The sequence below is a fragment of the Talpa occidentalis genome, unplaced genomic scaffold (assembly GCF_014898055.3).
Source record: "Talpa occidentalis isolate TD23 unplaced genomic scaffold, MPIMG_talOcc4v2.1 talOcc4.11, whole genome shotgun sequence".
Lineage (NCBI taxonomy): Eukaryota > Metazoa > Chordata > Mammalia > Eulipotyphla > Talpidae > Talpa > Talpa occidentalis.
Genome location: NW_023601104.1, coordinates 19,258,197 through 19,270,600, shown reverse-complemented (window position 1 = coordinate 19,270,600; position 12,404 = coordinate 19,258,197). Strand labels below are relative to the sequence as shown.

The 12,404-nt window shown below is 40.3% G+C and overlaps 1 protein-coding gene across 3 annotated transcripts in view; it reads left to right on the top strand.

Annotated features, from left to right (window-relative positions):
- The window catches only part of LYSMD2 (LysM domain containing 2), a 37,504-nt gene extending 27,521 nt beyond the window's left edge, over positions 1-9,983 (top strand). For 2 of the 3 annotated variants that reach the window (XM_054701558.1, XM_037502492.2), the window contains exons 2-3: positions 8,072-8,403; positions 9,396-9,662. In XM_054701558.1, coding sequence (XP_054557533.1) covers positions 8,072-8,403; positions 9,396-9,438 — 375 coding nt within the window. In that variant the 3' untranslated portion in view covers positions 9,439-9,662. Of the gene's footprint in view, positions 1-8,071; positions 8,404-9,395 lie in introns of all 3 variants that reach the window. The other variant, XM_037502491.1, reaches the window with a different exon arrangement.
- The last annotated feature ends 2,421 nt before the right edge of the window (positions 9,984-12,404 follow it).

Genomic DNA, 12,404 nt, shown 5'->3' with positions numbered 1-12,404 from the left:
TTCCATAAGTCATCAGAGCAATCGTGGAATGATAGTACAGTTGAGCACCACATAACAGTGTTTCAGTCGACACAAACCACATATGTGCCGGTGGTCTCTGTGTGTGACCAAGGCATGTTGTAGGCTGTGCCACTTAGGTTTGTGTAAGTACACTCTGTTTCTATAGGAATGACAAAATTGGTGACAAAATCACCTAATGACGCTTTTCTCAGAATGTATCCCTGTTGTTAGTGAGCATGATTGTAATGTTTTCCTTACTTTACAGAAAAGAAAACAGATTTATAGAGAATGGTTAGAAAGTGGCAAAACCAGAATTTGAACCCAGAAAGTATTTCTAAATACATATTTCTAACTTCAGTTTTATACTGAACTCATGTACCTGTTTCATTTTCAAACTCAAATTTGCCCATCCTGGGCCTCCCCGGTGGTGCAGCGGGTTGAGCACAGTGCTTAAAGCTGTCCACAGAGTCTGCATCCAGGGTTCGATTCCTGGCTGGCCAGGGAGATTCCCACATGGCGTGCAGACCTCTCCTGTCTCACCTGCTGCTTCCCTCAGCAGTGTTTTTGGTCCGTCTACCTGTTCTGCTACCTGCTCTGTCTCTGGTGAATTCTCTCGCTCTCCCGCGCCTCTGGCCTATACCCAGTTCTTGTATAAATAAAAAAATCTGCCCATCCTTAGCTTGGTTCCCATCTTGAAGGTAACTATATATCTGAATACCCATGATGTCTTTGACGCTAGCTTCCAATGGTCATCTTAGACTATAAAGGTCAGCATGCAACTTCAGAGCTTAATGCTGCTACTGAATGGAGTCCCTGACTTCAGGACACTCAGTGATAGATGTATCAGTCAGGATCCTGTCAGGATACACATAGTGGGCCCAGTGGGCCCAGGGTGTGGCCAAAGAAAGTTTAATGAAGGTGTTATAAGCCCCAGCTCCAAAGATTGGGTCTTTGTCCTCTAGGGAAAGAATTCTCCAGAGAGTTCTAGGTGTTGGACAAGGCTTTATTAGAGACTCATGCATGAAGGAACCAGTGTCAGAAAGGGGTATTAGGGTTGGTTCATGAGGCAAGGTAGGGAGGAGGAGAACAGCATCGTGCTTGTTCGGTGGGGGGCTATGCCTGGGCATTTGCAGTATGGGTTACATTCTAATGCACACGTGGGCGCTTGGCCTTCTCCCTACAGGAAATTGTGAGATAATCATTAGTCAAAATCTAATGCTTTTTTTTTTGAAAGATTTATTTATTTATGCATACAAGACTGGGGTACAGGCCAGAGGTGTGGGGGGTGAGAGGATTCACCGGAGACAGAGTGGGAAACAGACAGGCAGACTGACTGAAATACACTGCTGAGGGGAGCAGCAGGTGAGTCAGGAGAGGTCTGCTGCGCCATGTGGGTCACCTCCCTGGCCGGCCGAGGAATCAAAGTCATACTGCAGTGGCTTCGCACAACAGCTTCATAGGTTGTGTCTTAACCCCTTGCGCCACCAGGGAGGCCCCAAGATCTAATGCTTTTTGTCTAGCATAGCACCTCATGGTCAGTGTAGCGGGCCAAATTGTTTGGACAGGGCGCTCCAATCCATGATTTAGTCCACCCAACAAATAGGACTTGTGGCAACTCACCCTTCCAGCTTGCAATTTCTTTTACCTAAGCTATCTCAAAGGGACATTTACATAAGTGTGAGCAGGATTAGGGAAATGAACGAGGGATGGCAAAGCACCAGAGACTAGCAACAGCAGGGAGACATTATCCCTAGGTCTGTAGGACCCGGGAAGCAGTGGTGTACCAGATACCAGTGAGAGTTGGAGCCTAGCATGAGGGACTGCCTGGTGGGAACTCTGCCATAGAGGACTGTAGCCCTTGGGGCTATGATGTGGTGGTTCTTCTGCTGGTTCCTTCCTTTGGACTATCAATTGAAATTCCGAGGACAAGGGAGCTTAGAAATGCAGTTCCTAAGAAGTTAACCTCTTGAGGTTCAGGTCAGAATAGAGAATAGATTACGAATTGAGGATGGGTTTAAAGGAAGAATAACCAACACAACAGACAATTTACAGCCCCTTTCTGGTTCTATGGGTTCATCTTTTATACCTATTGCTCTGACCTGTGTTATTTCATTGACCAATCCATCCTAAGCACTTAGTGTGTATAAGATCTTTGTTGGATCCAGGGTAACTATAGAAATATAGTTTATGTCCTGAAGCAATTTTAGTTTATTCTTGATGCTTCCAGCCCTCCAATCAGCAATCATGTCTTAGTGTTTTTTTATTTTTTAAGATTTATTTATTTCTTTATGCATACAAAAACTGGGTGTAGGCCAGAGATGGGGAAAGGTGAGAGGCTTCATCGGTGACAGAGTGGGGAGCAGAACAGGTGGATCTACCAAAATAACTGCTGAGGGGAGCAGTGGATGAGACAGGAGAGGCCTGCTGCGCCCTATGGGCTAGCTCCCTGTTGGGAATTGAACTTAGGCCGCAGTGGCTGGCGATAGCTTGATAGCACTGAGACTTTAACCCCTTCACCACCAGGGAGGCCAGGTCCAAGTGTTCTTGTCTGCTTCATCATTCCCAGAAAGCAATGACTAGTAGCATTTGTAGACCCTGCAATAAGTATTTCAAAGGGCTCTTTATAGATAAGGACTCTTTTAGTTTAGGTTACAGAAAACTTAAGTCAAATTCGCCTAAACAAAAGACCAAAAGTGAAGTTTAATTGTTTTATAGAACTGAAAGATCCAAGGTTGTTTTGCTTCAGGCTTTGGTTTAGAGGTCAAATGCTCTCCTCCAGGTTTCCCTTCTTGTCAGATTCCATGTGATGGCAGGAGAGCTGCAGCAGTTCCAGGCCATCTCTAACAGAAAAAATAGAGGCCCTTTCCCTTCCCGACCCAGTGAAAGTCTTCTTGCACCCCTAAATTGTTCTGAGATAGGACTGAGACCTGTCATGAAAGCCAGGGACTGTGAATGCTCCAAACTGCAGGAAATGAGTCATATGCTTACCCTGGAGCCAGAGGGGAGCTCAGGGCATTGAAGCCCCTGTACTAGGAGAGACTGAGGAGGTGGGGGCTAGGTGGTAAAACCAAGGGGCACTGAGGCACAATAGACTATAGCCAAGCCATTATGGATAAGTATCCAGGTTATTTATCTCTTTAAAATCTAAGCCTAAAGTTGGCCACAGATAGCTAGGGTTTTTAGATTTAAAATTTGTCTCTTTAATGCATCTGTCCATTCACATTCTCTCTTTTTTACCCTTGTCTTCACTCTAATTAGAAACTAGAATTCAAAAGACCACCTCACCCTGCTTCTGGACTAGTCTTGGTAACCCTGCAGACAAGGGAGGGATTTCTGGTCCTTCATCCAAGCCTCTGGCAACATGAGTGAGTTATACCCAGTGAGCTCTTTGAAAAGCAGATATGGGCCTCCCTGGTGGCACAAGGGGTTAAGGCTCAGCACTATGAAGCTGTGGTCAGTCACTGTAGCACGAGTTTGATCCCTGGCCAGGGAGCTAACCCACATGGCGCAGCAGACCTCTCCTGTCTTGCCCACTGCTCCCCTCAGCAGTGTATTTCAGTCAATCTGCCTGTTCTGTTCCCCACTCTGTCTCTGGTGATTCCTCTCACCACCTGCACCTCTGGCCTGTACCCAGTTCTTGTATGCATAGATAAATAAAATAAATCTTTTTTAAAAAAAAAAGGAAGGAAAGTTACGTGGTAAGGTGTATATCATCAGATACCAGACCAGCCTGTGGGCTCTTGAGAACCCCAATCAGGAATGAAATGAGGACTCCAGATACCGACTGGAGATATGGGGTGGAGGGCAAAAGAGCCCTCCAGGGAGACCTTTCTGGGCATCAGAGTCTCTCAATTTGTCTCCAAAAGAACAGAATATGTTGAGTTGTGCTTAGAATGGGCCGGGAAGTGGTGGTGGTAGTAACCACATAGTTCTCCCTCTGATGTGTTCTAGGCATTTCTTTGTTGGCATCTGCTCAGTCAGTGATCATGCTTCACCACACATCACATGTGCAGAAAGGGCAGCTAAATCCCATCCATCTCATTAAATTTTAACATTACAATGACATGTCAGCAACTTTTGGTCACTTTTCACTTCCCCATATATGCTTTTTAATCTGGTCTTTTTGGGGTAAGATTTATATATCTATGCATACAAGAACTGGGGTACAGACCAGAGGTGTGGGGTAGAGGTGAGAGGGTTCACCAGAGACAGAGAGGGGAGCAAAACAGGCAGATCTCCTGAAATACACTGCAGAGGGGAACAGCAAGTGAGACAGGTAGGTGAGGTCTGCTGCGCCATGTGGGTTAGCTCCCTGACCAGGGGTTAAACTCAGGCCACAGTGGTGATAGCTTGATAGTGCTAAGACTTTTTTTTTTCTATTTTTTTTATTCTTTTTTTTAAATAATAAATTTTATTTTTATATTCCCCATACAATTGCAACCCCCTTTTTGACCCCAATCCCCCCCCCCCCCCCGCCAAAGTGTGTGTCTCTGGTTCATAGTTGTTTGTTGATTTTGATTTTTTTCTTTCTTATAGTTATTCTTTTTCCTGGTCCCTTATTTAGGTTTTCTAGATTCCTGCTATGAGTGAGACCATCCGGTATTTTTCTTTTTCTTGCTGGCTTATTTCACTGAGCATGATCCCTTCCAGCTCCATCCATGTTGCCGCAAATTGCATGTGTTTATCTTTTTGATTGCTGAGTAATATTCCATTGTGTATATGTACCACATCTTCTTGATCCAGTCATCTGTTTTGGGGCATTTGGATTGTTCCCAAAGCTTAGCTATTGTAAATAGTGCTGCTATAAACATAGGGGTGCAGGTGCCCTTTTGAATTAATGTTTTGTGTCTTTTGGGTAAATACCTAGGAGCGGAATTGCTGGATCATATGGAAGCTCTATCTTAGCAGGCTGAGGAATCTCACACAGCTTTCCATACTGGCTGGACCAGTTTGCACACCCACCAGCAGTGCAGGAGAGTTCCTTTTTCTCCACATCCTTGCCAACATTTGTTGTTGCTAGTTTTTTTAATACTGACGCTTCCTCTTTTGGTGATGGCAGAGTTCAGATGTTCTGCAAAGATAGCTTGAAAACATAATGTTGCAACAGTTTTGTAGCATATAGCAAAGTTTAACAATATAGGGGCTCCTGGAACCTCCCTGTTAATGACGCTAGGGAGCCTTGAAACCCTGGGCTTGCAGTATGGATTAGCTTGGGATTCCATAAATAAAATGCCTGTATCACAACCTCTCGCTTTCAACCCTACACAAAAAATAATGGAGAACAGTCATGTGCCTATTAATGGCAGGTATGTGCTCTGAAAAATGTGTCATTAGGCAATGTCATTGTGTGAACATCATAGAATTATTGATAATTGTACAGACCTAGACAGGATAGCCTATAACACATCTAGGCTACATATAGGGACCACTGTCATGTACTCAGTCTTTTGTTGATCAAAATGTTGTTATGTGGTACATGACTGTATCTTTAAAAGAAAAAAAAATAGCTTTAAGTGTACTGTTTCATGGATTCAGCTTATAATAGGAAAATAGGAGAAACTGGGTCCATTTATTTGATTATTGTTTTTTCAAACTCTCTGCAGAAAACTTTTTCACTCAATCAATTTGGCATTAAAGAACTCCCGTAATTTGGTCCCATTAGTTGTGCACTTAAATCACAGTGTTTAATGGATTTTAGAGTTAGACAGATATTTTGCTGATAGATTTTAAGAGCCATGTGTGTACTTGGTCAAACCAGTCATCCTGGGCCTCCCTGGTGGTGCAGCGGCTGAGCGCTGGGTTGCGAAGCAGCCCGCGGCTTCTGCAGTGCTGGTTCGATCCCAGCCATCAGGAGAGGGTCCCACATGGTGCGCAGACCTCTCCTGCCATGCCCTGCCAACCCCTGCTCTCCTCAGCAGTGTACTTGTCAGTCTTCCTGCTCTGCTCTCCCCTGTGCCTCTGGTGAATTCTCTCACCCTCCGTGCTTCTGACTGTACCCAGTGCTTGTATAAATAAATAAAATAAAATCTTTAAAAAAAAACAAAAAACAAAACCAGTCATCCTTTGTGTGTTTAGTTTCTTCACTGGAAAAGGGTGAGTAATAAGTACCATCTACTGCCCACTTGCTCTGCTAAATGGTCTCTTTTTTCTTTCTTTCTTATGTACGTGGATATCCCCTGTACTAGTATGTGTGTGTGTGTGTGTGTGTATATATATATATATATATAATATATATATTATATGCGTGTGTATATATATATATATAATAATGTATACACTCATTTAATTTTCTGTGGGAAATAGACAATACCTGTTTTACACAAGTTTTGTTTTAGTGAGATGAGTAAGAAGTTCATGTTCAGATCTTTCACTTTGGTTGAACTGAGATTTGAAACCAGGGCTGTCAGATTCACAAGCCAGAATGGCTTAGCTTTTGTACCAGACTATCTTGATTACACGTCACAAGAGTTGTGATGAAAATAAGATGGTATGGTGCATATAAAGAGCTTAGCATGGTTTGAGTTTCCAGGGTAGTTGTGTGGAGAAACCTGCAGACACACTATAATACAGTGTGATGAACATAAGCGTAGGCATTTCTCCAGCATGCTTGGAACCAAATAACTTGAGTCCTCTCTGTACTTTCCAGCATTGTGGCCTCAGGCATGCACTTAACTCTTGAGTCTTTTCTTCACTTTAAAAACAGAGAGGATATTATCTAGATTATAGAACTATTATGAAAGTTAAATGGTGTAGCAAGTGTGAATTGCAGTCTGTCTTTGACCCCTACCTCCTCCTCCGTTTCTATGGTTTTGTGGGGAGCATCCACAGGCTGTGAAAGAGTTTGAGGTTGCAGAAACCATAATAAATTCTAGCTTCTTCATCTGCCATTTGTATGATGATGCCATGATATATAATCTCTATGAACTTTGTTTCTTTTGTTTGTAAAGTGGGTCTTTCAATACTTTCTCCACAGGGCAGGAAAAAATGAGCCACCGTATGTAAAGTGCTCTCTCCTTCCGAATTTCCTTTCTTGGCCCGATTTCACCCATTCTTCAAGACCCACCTAAATGCAAATATAATCAAAATAAGAGCCTCCCTCTTCTGTGAGGACTTTCTTAATGACTGCAACCCAGTCTACACTATTTTTCCAAATTCTCATTTATCCCTGTACCAGCCCCTATATCCATTAGGTTTACCAAACACAATTCCAGAAACACAGAAAGTATTTCATAAGTGAAATAACAGTCCTAATGTATTTTTAAAATATCAGATAATAAAAATATTAAAATAAGAATGGAATTTATTTAAAAAATCAACTTTTTAAAATTGAGGTAACATACAACTATGTGTAATTCAGAGACACAGGATCACACCATCTTAGATGCATGTCCTCACACCACACCCACCACCAAGGCCCCACAGACTGTACCACCGTCCATTGTGCTCCCTGCTCACTTTATTTTCCTTCCTCCCCTTCCCCAGTTTGTAGCCTCAATTTCATAGTCAGGTTTTCAGAGTTTGTTATTAAGGCTGCTGATATTGGCAAAAACTGCCTTGTAAAGGAAATAATGTACTGGGGGAAATTAGTCTTTCTTTTTGAAAACTGAGAAATACAATTTCCTGACATCTCTTGAAATATCTGGGGGCTATTGGGGGATGTGACTTAATCTGGATTAAGAATCTCAAGTCCAGGGTCTCCCTGGTGGTGCAAGGGGTTAAGTCTCAGCACTATCAAGCTATCCACAGCCACTGAAGTATGAGTTCAATCCCTGACCAGGGAGCTACCCCACATGGCGCAGCAGACCCCTCCTGTCTCACCCCCTGCTCCCCTCAGCAGTGCCTTTTCTGCTCCTCACTCTGTCTTTGGTGAACCTCTCACCCCCCTGCACCTCTGGCCTACACCCCAGCTTTTGTGTGCATAAATAAATAAATCTTAAAAAGAAAAATAATCTCAAGTCCAAAGAAAGCATTGCACACATTTTACTCTTGAATATTTTTAGTTCTGTGTTGTGTGATAAGCCGCATCCTGGATTTATTTATACGTAACACTTTTTCTTTTTTTATATTTTAGATGGAGCAAATTAAAAGGGCAAACAAACTGTTCACCAATGATTGTATATTTCTGAAGAAAACTTTGAACATCCCAATTATATCAGAGAGGCCTTTGCTGTTCAATGGACTTAACTCAATAGATTCTCCAGAAAATGAAACTGTTGATAGCAGTTTTTCTCATGAAGAAGAGCAAGTGGCGACTGGGGAAGACCTCTCTCCTGCCAGTCCTCAAGAGTCTGATACTCAGCCTGTGCAGCCTGAGGAAGTATCAGCCAGAGATTTCCTACAGAGACTAGACTTGCAGATTAAGTTATCAACACAGGCAGCTAAGAAACTGAAAGAAGAGAGCAGGTACAAAAGCTCTGGTAAAATGTCCAGGGCTGAGTAAATCACTGTGACTGCCCTTGTTTGGCCAAGTTCTTTTCTTTAAAACTGTATTTTGATTCTAGAGAGGTATTTTTAAACACACAAAGTCTAAACAGTATTGCTTTGCATAAGGTTTTATCTGTTGTGACGCTTTTGTCTCTGTTAGTTATTATTAAAAAAATTACTCCTTTGCTCTGATAGTATAACCGTCCAGCCAGCAATTCTGGCTAGTAGCCAAATAGAAACATCTAATTGCCACCTTCAAAGGAAGCGGTGTCCTAGAAAACACTGATCCTTCTAAAATTTGTCATTATGTGTTACCGGGTGTTTCTACATAAAATCTCATGTGAATTTTTTGGTATTTAATTTGGTACTAGTGCAAGCCTTTATCTCTCCCATAGAATTGGTTTTCATTTTCCTTTAAAACTCTAAGAATGGTACAACTTACCGTGTTTCCCTTTTTGCCCTGGCTACCAGGAAGCTTACAACTAAAACTGATCCTCAGTTCAACTACTATAATATTTGTTGTGGTTAATATAGTTGTACATTTTACCTTTCCTTAGTCCTGATTTTTTATTTTTATTTTATTCATCATTTATATGTATGTGCTTTGTTTTGGGTACCTCAAATTCTTTTGAGAAAGGTAGAATACCAAAACCCAAGCAAATATACATATGAATATAATTAACTTATAATTTAACATGCCTCATTTAAGTGTAATATAAAAAAATATAAGTTTATAATGAATACCATTATTTATCTCATAAATGAAATGCCAATAAAATGGAAACAATAAAGTACACCTTAATGAGTATTTACATTTCATATAACTTTCAAGGCCTGCAAGCTTTTATTAAATTCATACATTCTTGCCTTACTGCAAATGGATATTAAGTTGTATAATAAATATATGTGTTAGTTTTCTGAATACAGTTTTTAAACACTGACTTAATGCTGTTTGTTTTTTTTTCTCCCAGAGATGAAGAAAGTCCCTATGCAACTTCCCTCTATCACAGTTAGGTAGTGATCAGGGGGCATAATCAAGCCTGGATTAAGAGATCGTTGAATCATAAAGAAACCAACAACTGAAGATTCAAAAGCATCCCTTTTGGATTCTCACAGTGTACATTTTTAAATCACAGTTAAGAAGTTCTACCTATTACGATTGCACTGAAGTGATTAGTCCCTGCTGGCTTTCTATAATTTGAAGTCTTTATTATGGCATGATAGCAAATTGTATCCAAAAGCTCACCACTTTTGTAGGTGGTGGTAGTTTTTAGACTAGCTTTTGTAAATACTAGTTGATATAAAGCATCAAAGACTATTTACATATGCAAGCTAAAAACAATGTTTATCTTCTGAGAAGTCCTAATTATGTAAAAAACTGGTTGCTGGTTGCTGGTTGTGTGATGCTGATTTTGCTATGTGTTTATAACTTAAGTGCTATATATATATATTTCGGTATGTATTACTTTTTCTGTATTAATATGAAGAACCAAATTTTGTTTGCTATTTTGTAAAAATAAACTACAAGAGTCTGAATGAGAAAATAAACTATGTTTTCATATTTGAGTCTTCAATTATTTTCTGCAATAGGAAAATAAATTGATTTTTCAGTTATATACTTGAAATAGTAATTGTTCTTTGCTTAATGGTATTTATTATAACTGACATTTTGAAAAAAAGGTTTATCTTTGCATGTTCATAATATTTCACCTAAAATGTGTCAGATGTTAACCATTGTAAAATTTCTGGGGTCCCTTTCCTCCCAATCTAGCAGGCAAGAGATCAAAGTGGTCTTTAGTAATTCTATACTAAATATAGAAATCTGATACCTGAAGGTGAAATCAGTTTTTTCAGATTAAGTTTTAACAGATAAAAAAGATTGAATAATGGGTACCCAGCTTTTACATTTCTGCAGTGCATTCTTTAAAAATGGAAGAGATTAAATCCTCTGTTGCCTTTACTATCTGTATATCTTTAGATCAGGACTAGAAGTCCCTTCTATCAAAAATAATTGCATTCTTAATGTCAATAACTCAGTATTCCTACCTATATAAACTAAATTCAAACATATTTATTAGAACAACTCTCACAGAGTAAATCTAGTGCACTATTTCCAGGATTCAGATCTTACTATCTGTGAGGCTTTATTTTCAGTCAACACAAATATAGTGGAAACATGGAATATGATCCAAAGAAAAAATAAGTAATATTGTGATCTGACTCTCTAGATTGCATTGATAAGTCACTTTATATAGAGAGTTTTGTTATCACTGTACTCATTTGAATTGAGTTAGGTTTTTATTTATAAAATTTGTCTTTTGTGTGTATAGGTTGCATCAGTAAACTTTCAGCAGCATATTATTTAACATTAAATTTGGTGGAGATCTGGATTTCTTAAGTACCAGTTTAAATACATCTTTAAACTTCCATAAAATTTCATATATTTACCCCACCCTCTCCACCATCCCCAAAGGAGTCTGGGTCAAAAAGGACCTTTGTTTCCAGTCTTTTCTCCTTCTTTTTTCTTTCCTCATTTTCCCCTCTCATTGACTCCTCCAGTCTTCCACTAAGCAGGGAAACAAGTGCCCATAGTTTAATGCAGCAGAGCTCACAGAACTGGAACAGCACAGATCCAGCCTTTGGACTGATTATCAGGTATGTGAATGGATAATAGTAGCTGTCCACCCTTTCTTGAATTTCTTGCTTGTTCAGAACATACATAATCCCTTATTTTTTTTGCTTGTTTTGTTTATTTTTGTCATGATAATAACTCAGGCTATTATTGTTTTCTTCTGATGTTATTTTGCTCTTTTCTTGTATCCACTTTTCTTGTGGAGAGTTAGCTGGAGGAGAAAACTTTAAAAAAAAAATAGGAAAGGAAGTAGTTGTATATGTACGAAAAGACTCAGATCTTGGTGGATGCTTGGGAACTTTAAAAAATGTAGCATTATCATGCTGTTTAACCTAATTAGAAATTTGAGAGTAATCCAGAAGACTTAAGCCCCCAAAACACTACCAAATGACATAACTTAAGCTCAAATTTGTGACTGAGACTGTTGGAGGCTTAGAGTAGAAAATTTGGGATGGAGGCATCACAAGACCAGAAACTGGAGGTGGGGTTAGAAATGATTAACATCGTCATTAAACAGCTATAGAAATGAAAAATCGGTTCTCCGTGGCAGTCTAGGGGTTATGTCTCAGCACTATCAATGCTATCACTGCTTTCCTTTGTGTATTTCAGTAAGTTCACCTGCTCTGCTCCCCACTCTGTCTGGTGAATCCTCTCACACTTGCAGCCTACACCTCAGTTCTTCTACAAAAAAATATTTCAAAAAAGTGAAATTCTTAAGCTCAGCTGGCCTGGAGATACAGATATGGGAGTGTCAGCCATTACAAAGGACTGCTATAGAAAATAAGTGGGGACCAGAGGTGGGGATGTGGAGGACTGATCTAGTAGTGGTTAATTTAACAATGGATAAAAATTTCACAAAGAAATGAACCCCTCCCCCAAAAAGGAACACTATATAGCAACAACTCCTGCCCTAGCAAAATGCAGCTCTGTCCCAAGACTGCCCACCAGGTCTATGCAGGTGTCTCTTTTCTGTCCCTTTAAAAAGCTACAGCACTCTCTGCCCCCCATATCTGTGCAAGCCTTCCTTTTTTCCCTAACAAACTTACCCTTTTTGGATATTTTATCTGCCTAAGTCTGTGCAAACATCTTTGACTCCTGGGTAAAATTGCTGTGTGCCACTAACGGGAACTCTGCCAGCGCTTTCTCAGAGGCAAACCAAAGACCCCACTCACTGAACCCCAACATCTCATCAGAACCCCATCAAGACCGCAATCTCAAAAACATATTTCTCAGTGCTTTATTTTTGCCTAAGGTCTCTTAGCAATTTCTAGCCAAAATATCTCTCCCTTCACCTTCATGTTATGACTGTCGTGGCCATAGTTGAACTGAGTTGTGCGTGAGCACTTTT